This window comes from Oryza brachyantha, chromosome 3, assembly GCF_000231095.2.
Source record: "Oryza brachyantha chromosome 3, ObraRS2, whole genome shotgun sequence".
In the NCBI taxonomy this organism is placed as follows: domain Eukaryota; kingdom Viridiplantae; phylum Streptophyta; class Magnoliopsida; order Poales; family Poaceae; genus Oryza; species Oryza brachyantha.
Genome location: NC_023165.2, coordinates 25,166,606 through 25,185,136, shown reverse-complemented (window position 1 = coordinate 25,185,136; position 18,531 = coordinate 25,166,606). Strand labels below are relative to the sequence as shown.

General features: G+C 40.2%; 2 protein-coding genes across 3 annotated transcripts; one reads left to right on the top strand and one right to left on the bottom strand.

The window, feature by feature from the left end:
• The first annotated feature begins 2,189 nt into the window (after nt 1–2,189).
• On the top strand, nt 2,190–5,272 carry LOC102711689 (transmembrane emp24 domain-containing protein p24beta3). The gene is made up of 4 exons (XM_015835663.2): nt 2,190–2,586; nt 3,589–3,775; nt 3,922–4,029; nt 4,795–5,272. The coding sequence occupies exons 1-4, from the start codon at nt 2,389–2,391 to the stop codon at nt 4,926–4,928; spliced, it is 627 nt and encodes a 208-aa protein (XP_015691149.2). The 5' UTR covers nt 2,190–2,388; the 3' UTR covers nt 4,929–5,272.
• A 482-nt stretch (nt 5,273–5,754) lies between these two features.
• LOC102714273 lies at nt 5,755–8,334 on the bottom strand. 2 transcript variants are annotated; one of them, XM_006650508.3, is made up of 7 exons: nt 8,260–8,334; nt 7,214–7,539; nt 7,018–7,137; nt 6,786–6,944; nt 6,309–6,481; nt 6,111–6,216; nt 5,755–6,016 (listed from the first exon to the last, which is right to left on the bottom strand). In XM_006650508.3, the coding sequence occupies exons 2-7, from the start codon at nt 7,454–7,456 to the stop codon at nt 5,987–5,989; spliced, it is 831 nt and encodes a 276-aa protein (XP_006650571.1). In that variant the 5' UTR covers nt 7,457–7,539; nt 8,260–8,334; the 3' UTR covers nt 5,755–5,986. The 2 variants fall into 2 exon arrangements, with proteins under 2 accessions (XP_006650571.1, XP_006650572.1); XM_006650509.3 differs by lacking the exon at nt 8,260–8,334 and adding an exon at nt 8,130–8,212.
• Nucleotides 8,335–18,531: the final 10,197 nt, after the last annotated feature.

Genomic DNA, 18,531 nt, shown 5'->3' with positions numbered 1-18,531 from the left:
TCATTCATATCTAAAATCTCTTTTAACTTTTAGATCAAATGTTTGATGTGTCATTCAAAAATTTATTTCTCGCGAACTAACAGGGCTTTGGTTACGAGAGGACAGAAGGATTGTCGGTGCGAAAGATATTTTCGAGCGCACGAAGATCGTTATAATTGGTGTTATCATTCGTCCGTGCTACGTGGTATCAGGCTACGGCTCCAGCTGTATTCGATGTCACTGATAAAAAAAACTAAATAAGCGAAGATCACAGCAAAGATATTTCAGGACTACGGGTGTCACCTGCAGCGAGATTGCAGATCAGGCAGAATGTTGCGTTCTTGCTGCTGTACCTCTTTAAAAAAGACTCAGCACTGGACACGTACTGCAGGTCTGCAGCACACATCGCATTGGGTTCTACTCTGCATTGTGTTCTAGTTTATGGGTTAGCTAGAAGAAATGAGAATCTCGGAAAAAGATAGATTTTAATGGGCCTCTCACACAGAAGGAAGAATTTTACGGGATTTCCGTTCGCCGGCCCGGCCCAGTTCATGGGATTTTCTTCGAACCGGAACAACCGAGCTGGAATACGCCTTTTAGGCGTGATTACGTCAAGATGGGAGACGCTTCCACGCGTCCTCGTATTTTCGCTTATGTTGAGGTTTTTTAATTTTAAATTTAGAGTTAATTTTGAGGTTTTTCCACTGCAACTTATTTTCCAGCATCGGTTTGTATATATCGCTATATATATATAAGTTTCATTCACAGATTATTTTTTATTTGCAAATATGTATAAATACAAGCCACTCAACAGGAGTGGTCCCGTGTGTGCCACATATGTTGAAGCCACGGTACGCATAATACATGTCACTTGATGGTGGGACCCATTAATATTTTTGTTTCAATCACTCTTTTTTATATACGCATTTGTTTCATTGTAAACAATATGTACATCTAAATATATGCAGTAGAAGACTGTAGGTGAAAAGTTATCATGTTCATACCCTCATCCAGCACCCTTTCTCGCCTCTCCTATATACGCTTCGGTGTCCCCGTTCTTCTCTCCTCTCTCCGGTGCCAAATCCAACAGCGAGTTCACCATCCTTCCCTACCTCTCATTGGTTCCTTTATTCCTCAATGGTGAGGCAGCGACTGCAGATGAGATGATGTGTATCGAGCTTGAGCATTGACAGATCAAGCCTGGCGACGACAAATCAGAAGCTCATGCAGCAGCAGACCAACCTCTTACAGTGTAGATCAAGCTCGGTGACGACAGACTGACCTCATGTACGCCACATCCCTTTCCATCATCAGTGCATTGTTCTCCTCCCTCATGCTTTCTGGATCCATACCTGGGTTCCATCTAACAAGGCCACACATGTCCTATGCACATATGTAGTGATGCATTCCATGCCGTCTGAGGGCTCTCATAGTGCAAGCCATCTACATGAGTAGTTTTTCCTTCTAGACTTTTCTTTCCTCTAGGCTTCAACACCCTAGCGATGCCCTTCCTCTCTTTCAAGCCCAAGCGGCAGAGGGTTGAGCGGGCGGTGGCGACTGGAGCTCGGAGCAGGCAGGCATGGCTCAGGGCACGACAGCAGGAGACAACTGTCGAAGCTTGGGGCAGGCGGTCAACGTCAAGCCAGTTGCCCTCGGGCACGGATACCCTTAGTGCGACACTTGCTATCTTTCCTCCCTCCTCCTGGCGAAGACATATGTTTCTCTGTTGGACGCGAGTGGCTTGGCAGAGGCAACGATTTTCAAACCATCTAGGATGGAGGTGTCAGGGTTGAGCCATTCGACACGTCACCCCACTATGAAGACCCTAACGAGCCCTCTCGAAAGGTGGGTTGGACACTATGCATGCCCTTAGAGCATGTTCAACTACCGCTCTAATTTATCCATAGTCAATCCATACAATAGCTACCTATAAAACATATACTATCTTGTCTCATATGTCATATATATATTATGTTTTTGATTTCGTGCTGTAGCTGGTTATAAATTTACTCTATTCTCTCTTATGTTTTTAAAATATATTTATAATTGACTTATAGTCTACTGTTGTATGTACTCCAACTCAGCCATCGGCCCTCGCCATGTACGACACAAAGCAGCCACTCCCACGCACATGGCCACGTCACGCCAAAAAAAAACCCGAACAATTACGCGATTCGCAGAGCCCTTTATTGCAAAAACACGGATCTCTCTCTCTCTCCTCCGTCTCGCCCCCGTGACCTTTTCCTCCACGCCGGAATACTACTCCCCCCATCGCCATCTCGTCGTCGCGCGGGCGGGACCTCGACCTCGACCTCGACCTCGCCGCCGCCCCCGACGAGACCCGACTCGATTGACCCCAGGACTCGCTCCGAGGGGGTGCGCGCGCCGGTGGCGAGAGCGGGGTGGGCCATGGCGGCGAGGTGGCGGCCGGCGATGCTGCTGCTGCTGGCGGCGGCGTGGAGCGCGGACGCGCTGTCGGTGACGGTCACCGACACCGAGTGCATCCACGAGTTCGTGCCCTACGAGGGCGACACCGTGTCGGGGAACTTCGTCGTCGTCGACCACGACATCTTCTGGAGCTCCGACCACCCCGGCATCGATCTCACGGTGGTTGCCTGATCCTCCACTGTTTTTTTCCCTGTGATTTTCAATTTGACGCGAGGATCTGTAGCTAGAGGGGTTTATGGATCAATTCCCGTAGCGATCTTGGATTGGGGATCAGGTAGAATCGTGGTCCCCTTTTGGGATCTGCGGTTTATGGCGCAAAGGTTCGGGGCAAATACGAGGATACTTCGATGGATAGAGTAGGTTTTGATCTAATTGAAGTGTCTAACCGAATCAGCTGGGTGGTCTTGGAGTCAATTTGTTGGAGTTTTGGTGCAAAATCCGGACCTTTGGTGGATTAGGCATGCCGCCCGCCAGTTTGTAGATTTTGTATCGGTTGCACATATACAAGTGTGTCATATGGATTATAGACTGTTTTCCTACTGAGCTGAGTAGAAGTTACTCTTCTCCTTATCTGTTTAGGACTTTAGGTGATTCGTTTTGGTTAGTGGAAGGAGGTCTAATGAACTTTGGTGATTAAAATTATGTTGTCATGTGGAAAATTTAAGAAAGAACTCTTATGTAGTCTCTTGATCAGTTAGAGAGTCTTGGCTCTGAGGGTTATATTCTGTTTTATTTTTTTTTTAATATCACACCTTAGACCTGCTCATGTGGCTGCATTTTTTTAACCCCGTTGATGCTTGAATCCAATTGCTTCCTGTGAAGTTCACACATTCTAAACAGGGCCTTAGTTTCTTAGTGCCCTTGTATAAATTGGACATCTGGTTGGTGTAACACCTCCTCAAAATTTATTTATGAGAAAACATTGTAGAATACTTGTGATGGTGTTTTTCTTGGACTTGCTTCATTTGAAAGTGAACAATCTGGCAGTTTTTGCAACTATGGGTTCATAAGTTCATTCTGCACTAGAATGGGTCTTCTGGTCAGCATACAATAGACCACTAGAACCAAACTATTCTTGTGTTACACTTCAGAGTTGTTCTTGTTCCACTAGTAACCTTTTCTGATTTCCTTCCATGATATTTGTGTTCTCATGAAACGTAGGTAACTTCACCAGGTGGCAACACTGTGTATACATTGAAGGGGAAATCCGGTGACAAATTTGAGTTTAAAGCTCCAAGGGGTGGAATGTATAAGTTTTGCTTCCATAACCCATATGGGGCACCTGAAACTGTTTCCTTCTACATTCATGTCGGCCACATACCCAATGAGCACAATCTGGCGAAAGATGGTTAGTGTTCTGGTTGTTTACCTTAAGCTTCTCACTTCTCAGCATCTGCTTACCACGTCTTCATTTGTTGTGAACATTGAACAACAGTCAGTTTAATTTGTGATCATAAGTTTATATTTATGGCATTCATTGATTCCTTTTTGCAGAGCATTTGGACCCTATCAATGTGAAAATAGCAGAGCTGAAGGAGGCATTAGAATCTGTCACTGCTGAGCAGAAATACCTTAAAGCCCGTGAGGCTCGTCACCGACACAGTAAGCTTAACAAACTTCCTCTTGCAAACCGTTGCTAGAAGTTTCAGTGGTTTCATATATTCCTGCATGTTAGTGATGAGAACGCGTAAATTTGTGTGAGTTTACTATGGACCACTCACCACCTATGCTCCCATGAGGCAAGCAAAAACTTACTACCTGTTTTCATATGCTAAACACCAGTAGGTACATAAAGAAGAGAAATAGGTATAGAGTTTGGCACTTTGAAAATGGGCACTAATCCATTTGGCCTGAGTTGGCCTGCCCAATGTTTTAGAACGCAATAAAGCCAGTTTGACTGTTTCAGTGAGACATTATCTGTCTGGCCTCCCACTTTTAGGCCATCTTCCATTCTGCCTGTCTTGCTCTGAGCTACCTGATTATTCTTCACTGCTCACGTCATATTCTGGCATCAATTCTTATCTACACTTTTAAGGACAAATCCTTATGTTGGTAAAACATATGTGTTCAGTTAGTACTAGTTTTGTCATGGAAACCTTAGCTTGTGGCTGATGGGCTAATATGTTATTTAAGTCAAGACAGGAGACACCATATTCTTCCAACAAGGGAATACCCAAACTTAATATGTGCTCCATGTTACTGTTATGGTAATTTGATGTGCCATCTAACTTTCTCCTAGGGGAATATCCAACGTTTTCTCATTAACCTAATGTGTGTTCCCTTTTATGGTAATTGCTCCACGTAGCCTTTTCATGCTCTTGTTGCCTGATGTTTTTACTTATTTTCTATTTTTCTTAATAAATCCAGCAAATGAGAGCACAAGAAGGCGTGTCATGTTCTACACAATAGCCGAGTACCTAGCTTTCATGGGTGCGAGTGCTTTGCAAGTTGTTTACATCCGTCGCCTGTTCAGCAAAAACGTGGCATACAACAGGGTGTAGGACACAGTCTACTTCAAGACAGCAAAAAATGGTTGGAGCAGGAAAATATTTCCATCATATTGTGTTAGCTTTCCCAGCCATTTTTTTGGGTTTAGTCTAAAACGTGGCACTTTTGAATTTATCACCTTGTACTTTTAGCAACTTCAGTGAGATATGAAGCACATTTGTTGCTGAACAAGTGAACATAGAGTCGTAACTAATCTTCAAAGGGTTGAATGGTTGATGCTCAAAAGAAACTACTTGTGTTAGTGTGTTACTACCACTTACCAGTATCTTGTGCTGATATAAATTGATCAATTTTTATTATGTTCTATGAAATTCATTCAAAGCACAACGTTCCTCGTCCCGGAATGAAAATTTTGTGTATGTCCACCGTTCCAAACAAAGGAGTATAATAAATTAGGTTGGTTCTTGTGTTCTGTACATTTCTAGTGCATTCGTAGTGTGTAAAATTGTCAGGAACCGACCGACCATACTTTTGACTAAATCATAATGCTGCCAATGTGATTCAAGCTTAATTTCCAGATGAACTTATACAAGTTTGAATCCGAAGTAAGCAACAAGAAGGTGAGCAAACTTTAAAATTTTAATCTTAAACATAGAGTTGATTTTAAGGGTTAGGTGTTTTTTTTCCCGAAATTATTTTTCAGCCTTGGTTTTTGATCGCTAAGAATACATATATAAAAGTTTTATTTATAAGTTATTATTCGTTTGTAAATATGTCTTTGACTTTTTATATGAAAAAGTCAACCGATCACCCAGTACTTGTTCCTCTAAAGAAAAAAAAATCGCCACACTTGTTGCACGACGTCATGAGAGGCAGCACAAGAGGAAGATTATAAGCAACAGCAAAGGCATATAAAAGGTAACTGTACGTGTATTGACCAATACTTTACGATCTCGGGAGATCTGTTTGTAGTGTACATTTGCACATCTGGGCATTTGACTACAAATTGTGGGGTAAAAAATGCTAATGCTTCGTTCGTGATGCCAACGTTTGCTCTTTGTCAGACACGACGAGTACATAAAACTGCACGCGAACTTTCAGTTTAAGTTCATCACACTCTTGGCCATTGAGGACTAACTACCTGCAGAGTTGAAGTTAAAAACCGATCAATGAAAATTAGAATTTCATTTTGCTAATGTTGTTTGCATAGATTGAGAATGCGATTGGGTACGAACCTCTAATGTACTGAAAACTATTTGCATGCGACTGGCTACTACTGATGGTTCCTCTGAACTGCCCATCACAGCCATTTGTTCCAGCTGCAAGGTTTTCACTGGTAACCTGCAACAGCAGTTTTGATTGTGTGTATGATCATAATCATAAAATTGTATAAATAAAAAGGGAGATATTGCTAGTAGAAAAAATGGTCTCACCATGCCATTCCTTTGGTATAGTAAGCGTTGGCTATTAGGGCACAAAATCCTTTCCACTGATGCAAAACATCAGCTGACACTGGTGGAGTAGTAGACCACCTAATGATTGTTGGTTGTGGTGTGCACAGTATTGTAATGAATACTATACTGAGCCACAGGATGCATTCCCGGACCTATAAAATGAAAATTTCTCGCTGAGATAAATAAATGAAAATACAGTTTTTATCGAGGGTGTTTGCATGGTAAACGTGTTCTCTAGTGGACTACATGATACCTTACATAAAGCTTCATATCTTGCCAATGTGATTTACTGGACTTCATCTATTCATAATCATTAACAAATTAAAAGTAGAGACATGATGGAAAATACACATCAAAACTCTTTTTCTTATATATAAAGACCAAACAGCATATTGTCAATGAAATTAGAGTACAAGGCAAAGGTAAAGTGTAGATTGAGCATTTTATGTTGCTAACCTCAAAGGAGTGAACTTTGAATTTCAAGCTGGTTCCTCCTCCATTGGACTGCAGGCCTTCAATCTCAAGGCCAGAATCTTTCATATCCATAAGTTCCTTTCTGAGCCCCTCTTCTGTACAACCTAGAGCATATGCATTCACTCCAGCACTAACAAACTCCTGGCAAAATTTGAGTGCACCGTATTGAAGTTATGTGAGAAGAGATGAGAAGAATTTCAGAAAGAAGTGGTACCTTCAGGTTATCTCCACCTCCTCGGTCAATGACATTTTTATATCGCTTGAACAGGCTGAGTGCTATATTACGTGATGAGCGGAAGTCCTCATCCGATGAAGCGTTAACATGAAACCGATGCTACCCATAGCACAATAATTGAGAGAAAAAAAAAAACAGTGACTGGATTCATTAAGAAAAAAATTAAAAGTTATACCAGCCAGTGCCTTGTACTTCTTTCATTTAAACTTCTATACAGATAATTGCTCGCCCTGGTGAAGTTAACTTTGAAGCTAGGAACAATGTGCGGCTTCTGTACATGATGGCCTTCCACTGGATTATAAACCGCACTGCAACCTAACAGGTTGTTATTCAGAACTGTGGCATGCTTTGGTGAGCACTTCACCTCTTGATAAGCGCTTGGCCTCATAAAGAGTGCGGTTCCATGTAGCGTCAGCATGGCTGGATGCTCATCAGCCTGCAAGCCGATCACACATTTCTCCAGTAACTAAAGACGCCTTCAGGACTTGCCTACAGTTCAATCTGCAACAAAGAATCCTTTCATGAGTCATCAGCAACAAAAAAAATGACTCCACAGACCACATATTTTCATAGCAATCTGCTAGTTTCTGGTACGAATGTGCAAAATAACCAACAGCAGCTGTTTATTTTAAGGCATCAAAACAACAGTGTTGCTCACATAAATTTTCAAGATGTAAACGGAACCAAATGGTCATAGGATATAGCCACATACATAATCACATGCAGTAATGCAGAGAGTATGCTGCCTCTGTCTGACAACAAACAAGCCAAAACTATTTGGGAAAGTAGAACCTGCTATCTGCAGTTGGCAGCTAGTACCAACTGGTGCATCACATGGTGGTTAGTTGAACAAAATGCTCTCAATTAACCAAAAATTAACAGTACATCCCACCAAAACCATCATCATCACAGGAAACGAAAACCCCACACAGCTCCCTACAACGATGCTACCAGCATCATCCCCACTAATTTAACCGCACCTTGTTCACCTCACCACTCACGGTCGATGAACAAACCAGCACCTAATTCTGAGCCTACCGCCTTCAATTTCCCGCCCTTCCAAGAGTACCGGAACTGAAGAACCAACCTACCACATCACACGCCGCCACCAAGACACGCAGCAAGAACTCATACAGAACCACGCAGAATGAATCAAGCAGCCGAATCAAAAGAAAAATCCCCAAAGAAGAACAGCGGGAGGGGGAAAGAAGCGATCTTTACCCGGGAAAGGAGAGGAGAGGATGAGCGGCCGGAATCCACAGGAGGAAGACGAGAGAGAGAGAGGGGGGATGCGGCTGAAGTGGAAATATAAATACGTGGAGGGGTTTCGTGCTTAAAAAAACAGAGAGAGAAGAGGAAAATTTCTGTAAATGGTGGGAAATTCAGGGGCCACAATAAAAAACGACTGGCCAGGCGAGGCGGCGAGGAACGCGAGGAGAGGAGACGCCGGCCCATCGCTCTCGCTGAATCTTCTGTCAAAGTGGGCCGCCGGCTGGGGTCTTGGCGATGTGGGAATCTTTTGTTTGGACTGCTTTTTTTAGCTGGGCCCGGCCCATGCATAAAACGTGTTTATACCCAAAAAAATGTCATCTGATAGCATCTCTGATCTCTAGAAACTGAATTTTAGAATTAGGCTAGAAACTATGTCTCCATCATGTTCTCGAGTCTATTTTAAATATTTATGTTTGCCTAAAATCAGCTCTCTTTATCCTAAATTTAGGGCAGCAATACGATGTTCTTAATACAAGTTATTTAGTTTTGATCTTCCTTTAGAGGATGGTGTTATTTTTATACCAATATTTTTTTTGGGGGGGGTGGGGTTGATCCAATACACGAGGTTTCAAGACATTAGCATTCTACCGGAGATGCTCTTATTATTTTTTTCTCCTTTTCTTTTTATACAATCAGATATTGAAGTTTCTTTATAAACAAATACTAGCGGCAAGAATATCTAACATTGAAGCCTCATATTCGAAACAACATGATTTTATTTAGTTAAAAACCCCAACCGTGATGAAAATCGTAAGTTTAAGTAAGGTCCTCTAGATGAAGAGAGACTTTTCGAGTTTTTATTTAGAACACATGAATTATACAGGATTTTTAGTTGTGCTGGGAAATTATACTCCTATATCCCAAATGAGGCCTAAGTATATAATTGGCTATGGAACGAAGTTTTGAATGTATCAGTGCATCTGACCAAAATGGTGGAGAGGAAAAGAAACCCAACCTCCTTTTATCTTTTTTTTTAGTAAACCTTCTTTTTCATATCAAAATGACTATAAATCCAGCTTATGCCTGCATTTTGACCCCCACTTTGACCCAATCCCATGCATGCGTGTGCAATGCTAACTCATTCGAAAAAAAAAATCAATATAAATGCATCCATCTACATCATGGTTGAGTCAAACATGATAAGGACCAGAATTGGTCTATTGGCCAAGCTAGATTTGGATAGCAATTAAGTTCAAAACAAAACACTCCATGACAAGGCCATGTCAGACTGCTCCCTAGCTTAATTAGCCTCTCCTGGTGATAGCCACACCTTACAATTCCTCCACTACTTCCTGCACACCACAGTACCACACCATGAATGCCATGATTGAGCTGTACTATTGAATAATTGCTCATTAGGATTATGTTTTCTATGGGTATTAGGATGATGATATATTAATCAATAAGATTAACGGCGTGCATGTCATGTCATCTTTATTCTAACTCAGAATATCAGTGCTAGCCTTTGAGGAAAAAAAAACATTGGATGACGCTGTTAAATAAGCACAATGAATTAATGGTTGCTTATACTTATTGTCCTAAAGGAAGTGATCATTTTAACCAAAAAAAATAACCTCAAATAAATGATTACTTTAGAACTTAGAAGAAAAACACTCGGAGTAACACAGGAGTATCCATAATTATTGCACGTGTTGTTAAGTATGTTAGCACATCTTTCTACACTAAATGGGTTAATAAAAAGGTGCATGGAGGTTATTTTTCTTGGATACTATTTTTTTTTGAAAGTAGTCAAACTGGTCATTTATTTTGGAGGGGTTAGTTGATTTCCTGAGAATATATCTTAGGTCATTTACAAATACAGTGACTATGATAGTGTCGATAGTATTAAATAAGTTGTCACATAATATAAACTATGATATTACAATCAATAAAATGATGAAAGAGAAGAAAACAGGTCTTGCATGAGACATGATTTATAAACTATTTCCAAAACTTAAAGAGATACGTGTAGCATTAAATTTTAAATATATATTGATAGTGTTTGCATTAGAAAAAACAGTGGTCTACTAGTTTATTTATGACATTGATGATATGAAAGTCATTGTTACACGCTCTAGTATTTTTGCTTATGCTTATGTTTATAAGCCAAAAATTTGAATTCTGAATCTTAAATTTAGAGTTGTTTTTGAGATATAGTTTACTTTTTATCCTTGGTTTTTATATTGCTAAGGACACATATATAAATATTTTATTTAAATTATTTTTTATTTATAAGTATGTCATTTCGTTTATTTCTAAAATAAGCTGAAAGATGAACACATTATTGTTTGTTAATTACACCCATAGACACGAGAGGTTCTAATGTGATTTTAATTAGGAGGAGGCCACTATGATGCCCCCACAAGAATAACACACTGCTACGCCCATATGCAGAAAAATATGGGCTTGATAGCCAACGTGGCAACCAGGAGATTCATCTCTGGTCGCACTCATCACTCACCAACCAGATAATCCGCCCAGCACACGGCACACTGTAGAAGCTACCAACAACTTCCATTTCTGCGATGTTGCTTGAAGATCCATGCTGTCTTATCACTGTGATCTTCATCCGTCTCTGATGATTACCTACACATGAAGGCGCGGTTTGTTTCCTTTTTTAACTCCGGTTTGGTATTTTCAATTGATGTTGTTTGTCATGGTCACTCATGACAAACTTAGTCTAAAGTTATCTTCAGGGCAGCCAATTATTAATATACTTCAGTTTTATACTCGTCCAATCTGCGTAGACTACTCAACCAAAAAACATAATAAATACTTATATATTATACCACATCCGCTTCACGCATATAAGATTTTTAAATATTACGTAGATTTATATGAATGTCAATGAATATATGTGTATAACGGGGAGCATGAGAGATGCAAAGCCGTATACTAGGAGAAAAGCCGTCACATGTACAGTGGGTTTTAATTCTTCATTCTTATCTTTTTTTTCTCCCCCAATAAATTTATACTTCTTGCTGATATTATCATGTATTCTTATAATATTTTTTTTGTCTGTGATTATCAAATGAATACACAAAATTCTAACTCCACCATTTAAAGCATCTAGGCCCCTGTTGTTAATTTTGGTAATTAATGACAAGCGCTAATTGTGAACTAACCATTATATTTGAGATATTTGTTTCATTTAGATTCACTCATGTGTGCCTATGGATGATTATTGATGGATTAAATTTGATGGCGCAAAGTAAATTGGAAGGAGTCGGTAAAACTAGCGTTTAAGTTTTAAATTGATCGAGGTGAAGAGGCGATCAATTTTTTCCTAGTTCATCTTTAGCTTTGTCGTACTATTAAGAGGAGTAATGACTTAGCAAAGAGATGATTTTAATTGCCACATTAGGTCACTTGCATAAACACTTGAAACATGTTGTTATTCGTGCAAAATTTATTGAAGTCAGCCTAACCAAGGTCGGTCAGACCGGGAGCTGTCCACCGGTCTGACCGCAGGCCTAAGAGCGGTCTGACCGACCACATACCTCCGGTCAGACCGAAAGTACACAGAATTAGGGCATTTCGACCCCAACGGCTAGAATTTGGTGGTGGGGGTATAAATACCCTCCCCTACCAGCAGCAAGGGAACTCTCTTGGCTGCCATTTCATTTGCTCACACCCCTTGCATCTCTCTCACACTTATTTAAGCTTAGGATTCATCCATTTAGTGTGTTTGATGGAGTTATAGCCAAGAGTCAAGTGCATTGCTTCATTGTAGAGCTAGTGTGGCACTTGATCATCTCCACGCCGGGTCATCGCTTGTTACTCTTGGAGGTTGCCGCCTCCTAGACGGCTTGTGGAGGAGTTGCCCAGTGATCTCTCCAAAAAGTTGTGGAAGAGGCCCGGTGCCGGCTTGTAAGTGGCACGGTGTTCGCTATCTTCGGAGTGGAGGAAGAACAACCCTAGTGATCGAGGCTTGGGTAGTCCTCTCCTTAGGCCGGCTCCGGCTTTCCCATCCTTGACGAAGGGGGCGTGCGGTGGCTTTGTGGTTGAGCGGTGGAGTTGGGCTCGCCTCAACAGGGAGTAGGAAACTGGCGAGTTTCCGAACCTCGGTGAAAAATTGCTTGTCTCATTGTCTCTCTTGCTTGTCAATTTATATTTGTACGATTTATATTCCTAGAGATATACTTGTGGTCATCTCACCCTAGGATTGCAAAACTAGACTTAGGCTGCGTTCGACCACCTCATGTAAGTTAACTTATACCCCTCGTTTTCTGCGCGCATGCTTCCTGAACTGCTAAACGGTGAGCATTTGCAAATATTTTCTATAGAAAATTTGTTTTAAAAATCATATTAATTAATTTATATTTTTAATAATTAAAAATTAATTAATCATATACTAATTTATTACTATGTTTTTCGCATTGGGGTAAGTTAACTTACCATGGTTGAAACAAATGTGGCCTTCGGAAGTGTGTTTTACTTTTCTAGTAATATAATTGAGCCACTATCACCCTAGATTGCAAAACATAACTTAGGCCTCGTTCGGTAGGCAGGATAAGATATCTTATCCTCGTCGTTTTCCGCGCGCACACTTCTCAAACTGCTAAACGATGTATTTTTTGCAAAAATTTTCTATAAGAAAGTTTGTTTAAAAAATCATATTAGTCTATTTGATTTTTTTATAATTAATAATTAATTAATCATGTCCTAATCTATTACTACGTTTTCCGCGCCAGATAAGTTAACTTATCTCCCTTCCTACCAAACACGGCCTTAGTTGCTTGTGTAGTCTTGCTCTACTCCAAGCCTAGCAACTTAAGTTAGTTTTGATTAGAGGTGATTTAATTTTAATCGTCTATTCACCCTGCTCTAGTCGATATCTTGGTACTACACTATTGGGAAGAAGATTTTTATTTTGGATAAGTCACTTTAGCGAATTGTCCACTAATAAATTTTACTTTTCTTCAATAGCGATTACAGAAAAGGAGATTTGACCGTGGGAACACATGTATCCTATAAAAAGACTAGAGAATTACTAGCATCTCTGGACTAAAAATGCTTATTGTCACTGATCAACAAAATGAGTTAGCACTAATAAAATTTTTATGTCCGAAACGACGTATAAAAGTGATAGGAGGGAGCACTCGTCAGGAGATTTTCGTGGCATAAAGAGTACTGAAAAGTTTACTGAAAAATTTTGGTATGTTAGAGTATCTTATACTTAAAAATTAAAAATATATATAGTATCTCGAGATATTTTTTAAAGATAATAAAAAAAACTTTAAAGGGTATTAGGGCAAGTAAAACGCGCCGTCGACATGCACGCCTTTTTTTTATGAAAAACCCCCTCCACGACGTGAGTCAATGCCCAACCGACGTATCGTTCGACTACGAGTTGAGCTCATGCTCCCAGACATCTCGACGAGGAAGAAGGCCGTTGTACGGCTCGCTGCGGGGAGACGATGGTGGCGCCGGATCCGCTGCGCGCAGCGGGGGTTTCGTTTCACGCTAGCAGCTAGCTGCCCAAGCCTTCCGAGCCACGGGCCGGCCATGTATTGCCTCGCCGCGTCGCCGGCGGCAGCGCCAGTGCCAGCGGCGAGTGCCCCGGCCCCTCTCCTCTTTCCTCCTGCTCATCCTCCTCCGCGGCTGGCTTCACCGTCTCCGGATCAGCTGCGCTGCATCGCGCTGTATAGGGGAGGGCGAGGGGAGCAGGCGTCGTGCACAGGCAGCGACAGGCGCTGTGGCGGTGCTCCTCCGCCGACAAGTCCAGGCTAGTAGGTGACGGAGACCTATCCAGGTTGGGTTACTACTGTAGCTGCCTTGGCGTAGTTCTTGAGCTACTACGATGTGTTCTTGGTTGGTTTGGTAATAATTACATACTAACAAATGACAACCATAATCCATATTTTGTCGAGGTGCTTAATATATATATAATTATTATATACATGTTTATTTTACGAGTCATGCGGAATATTTGATGTATTGTGCATTGTCTCATGTATGCAACAAAATAACTACAAAGATCAAGTATGCACTAGATCATCACGATTTGTGTAGGGATTTGTGTGTCAAAGGACGAATTAAACACCCTACAAACAGCTAAATAGACAATCCATGATATAAACAGATGTTTAAGTTGTCTATTTAACTAAAAAGACAACAAGTTGTTTACACGGTTATATTTGCCCTTAGGGGTACTACACGGGACCATACATATCAGAGTCGGTGCAGGCGCCTGGTGCAGGTTTTGGATTGGTCAATATGATGTTGACTCGATCGATTGCCATTTACTCCATCCGTCCTTAAAAAAACTAATTTCTGTGTCTCTGTGTCGAGCGTTTGATTGTCTGTTTTATTTTAAAAATTTATTTTTTTAAAAAAACTAGTCACACATAAAGTATTATTTATGTTTTATCATCTAATAAAAATAAAATTATTAATCGTAAAATTTTTTAATAAGACAAAAGGTTAAATATTGTATCTAAAACCTGAAAAGTTAATTTGTTTTGGGACGTAGGGAGGGAGTAGCTTTAAGCTCCGCGACTCCCGCTGGTTCTTGCCGCAAGACTTTCCCACCTTCTCCCACTGATGCTGCATTTCTGCATTGTTGATCGATGTCTACCAGTATAAAGTGATGGTCCGCATATTTTAAAAAAATAATGTATGAATTAAACTTTTATATACATATTTATATTGATCTAAAAGATACGACTGAAAATAAATTTTAATGAAAAAGCTTTAAAATCATCTCTAATTTAAAATTTTAAATTTTGGTCTGTAAACATAAGGAGAAGCGAGAAGCGAAAAGAGGATAATAAAAAGAGTTTTGTCATGCTAGTAGTAGATGGCTAATGATTTATTCCACTTGCATAAGTTGCGTCGTGGGACCCTGAAAGGCACAATTGGCGGTGGATCGATCGATTCAACAACCGTTAACGTGTCTTAACTAAAAAAATAGGGACCGGTTTATACGTAACAATATGTTATATAATGTAGCAGGACATACTGTCAAGTTAGCTGCCTAGATCGATCTACTTGTTTTGAGTTTGGACTTTTCACTATGATGGGAACAGTTGAAATATTATTCAGGTGGGTTAGCCACTTAGCTCATACCACTACGAATTTTGTGGTGGATACAAGAGATGATGTTAACTGAATTTGTGTCAGCGATTTTTTTTTCTGGTTTTGCCGTGTTACGCCAGCATGGCACGATTCTCATCTTGTTTTCCTTTCTTAGTTTGGTTTTTAATGAAAAAAGGCAAACGATATATTTGTGAATAAAGCTTATATATACGTATTCTAAGTAATATAAAAATCAATGCTGGAAAATAAACTTCAATAAAAAAACCTTAAAATCAATTCTAAATTTAAGTAAAAAAATCAAACTTTGATATACATAGACATAAACACAAACGAAAAGATGATGTGCTTGTCTATGTCACATGAGGTGTGTATATTAAAGAGTGGCACGAGATACTCCTGTACAAATAACACTCACACTGCATTGGTGAATGAAAATTATCACAGTTGAAATTTGTTAATATTGCTGTACACTGAACGTGTAGAAGAATTAAGCCGTCTATTTCAAAAGTCGTCACCATTCCCGGACGTTATGGGTTAACCCCCAATCAAAATAGCAGTATGCCTTCACAATCTAAAGACTTATAAACTCTTTGAATTAATGAAGGGTCAGAATAAAAGGTTTATAGGATTTAGATTCTATAGGAATTTTCCCTCTATAACCCTTTAAAATAAAGGATTAGAGTTAACGAGATACTACAAAATTCGTACAAAAGGGCACAATTAATGTTTATAGATTTTAGACAAAATTTGCAAGAGATCTAATCTCTAAAAATTTTGTTTGAGCCTCTTTTCATTCAAGTCATATGTTCTTTTTACGCTCTATTCAAGCGACCATTCCTGTATTTTTTTTCATATGTTTTCAATAATCTATTTTAGATGTAGATTCGTATAAAAATAGCATAGCAACATTAGACAAATTAAGTATACAAACCAAACAATCCAGCAAATTTCTACTACTATCAAAAACTACGTTATTTCTACGGATATAGTATAACATAGGATTAAGATATACAATAGGATCTACTATCAAAAACTACGTTATTTCTACGGATATAGTATAACATAGGATTAAGATATACAATAGGATCGTGACAATTCCCTGCAAGATCCGGGGGTAGTAGCTCATAATACCGTGAGAATTCCCTGCAAGCTGCGGAAATCGGCCTGTCCTGCGTTCCGGCGGTCGCTGCCCCATGGGGCTGTCCTACATAGCACATGTGCATACTCTTCTGCTTTTTTGACGGATTCTCTGCAAACGTGCGAGTTATCTCCCGCAAGCCGCCGCAACGAACCGCGCTTGGACGGACCGGTCTCGCTTCCTTTCCAGTTTCCACCCGATCGCGATTGGACCAAGGCCGTGTTCGTCGGCGCGGAGGTAACGTGGAAAACGTAAATTAGTATATGGTTAATTAATTATTAAAAAATATAAAATGAATTAGTATGATTTTTAAAAAGAATTTTCTATAATTTTTTTTAAAAAATAGACCGTTTAGCAGCTCAGAAAGCGTGCGCGCGGAAAATTAGAGGATAAGTTAACTTAGAGCAGGTACAATAGAGATGCTAAGCTGACTCAAAAAAATATTGTTGAGTTGGCAAAAACAAAGAAGGAGAGAGAAAATATATGGATGCTTAAGAGCAAGGCTAATAATATAGCCAACAAGCTGGCTATAAGACTTCTTATAGCCTTTTCTTAGCCCACCCATATACTAGTTAGCTCTTCATCATTAATGTAGGACCCACATGTCACTTTCACAGAGTTTCTTGGTTCCTGTGCCCGAGTTGGCTATAACCTTACAGTCTGCTTACACTCTTTCTCATCCCCTATCTCATCCACATATGCATATAACCAGCTTATAGTCTGCTATTATACTTGCCCTAATTTAGAGTCAGGCTGCACACACAAAACAAGAAAAAGTACTATTTATAAGATAAAGAAAAGATGTGATAGGGTACATGAAGAATATAATATTATTGTCATAATAGAATAAGCTGAAAATTAGAGTCTCTTGTTGTATGTGTGGGCTATAAAATTACTTATGTATGACATGGAAAGAAGTTGAAGTAGACAACGGATGCTAGATCTTGCTCTTAGGGGTGAACGAACGCGGCCCAACTCATTGACCGACCACGGAAGAAAAACGGGTCACACGTACGCACGCACGCACGCACGCTGCAGGCTCAATAGAATCACCCCGGCGACGGACGGCGGCGAGCAGTAATATGGATCGATCGACCGATCGAGCGGGTGCCGTGAGGCGAACCGGTCCACCGCCCCGCCAGCCCGCCTCGCGCGTCCGTCGCTCACGTGCGAGCGATGTATCCAACGTCTCATGGCCGCTCGCCGAACCGGTCTCCCGTGCGGTGCCGGTGGTGCGGTGCATTTGCGTTTCAGGGCCTCGTCACTCATGCCTCGCGGTCCGTACAGACAAAAATATGTTATAAATAAAATTTTTATATATTTATTTATAGCGATCTGAGAGATAAGATCGTAAAATAAATTTGATGAAATACTACAGAGTCAACCCCAAATTCCAAAAAATAAAGTTAAAATTTAAAATTTTATTTTATTTTATAAGTAGAAGTAAAAAGATACAAGAATATAATAATGCATCAAACATATACTATGTACGCTGTGGGCATTTGCATGCAGTTTAGTTATTCGGTACGAATTTTGTGACTAAGCGAAAGACGGAGCACATAGTATCATAGCATGTATATGTAGTTTTCGCTTCTCAGATAATTAGCTTAATTGTCAAATGTTAGTGGGTGACTGGGTTCTGATTAATCGACGATGACCATCAGACATGAGACCGTGACATGTTCGTACATATATACATACATGGCCATGCATGATGATCAGTGGCTTAATTTTCTACACCGGTGTGGTCGAGATGGAACATGGCTTGCATGCATCGCCTGATGGAAGCCAGACACGGTCCGTGCATGCACGTACTGCACGAAAGCTGGCTTTGCTAAATCCCCTTCTGATCACCTAAGATTCCTTCTCATCTTCTTTCTTAAAAAATAGTAGTACAGACTAATCAGGATACATATAACGGTGTTTATTAGCTGACTCTTAAACGTCACGTATACAAATTTGTTGACATGGAAGAAAGAGAACGAGAGAGAGAAAAACGGTTGTTATGCGTGATAACTTAGAGTCAACTCTTAATATTTATT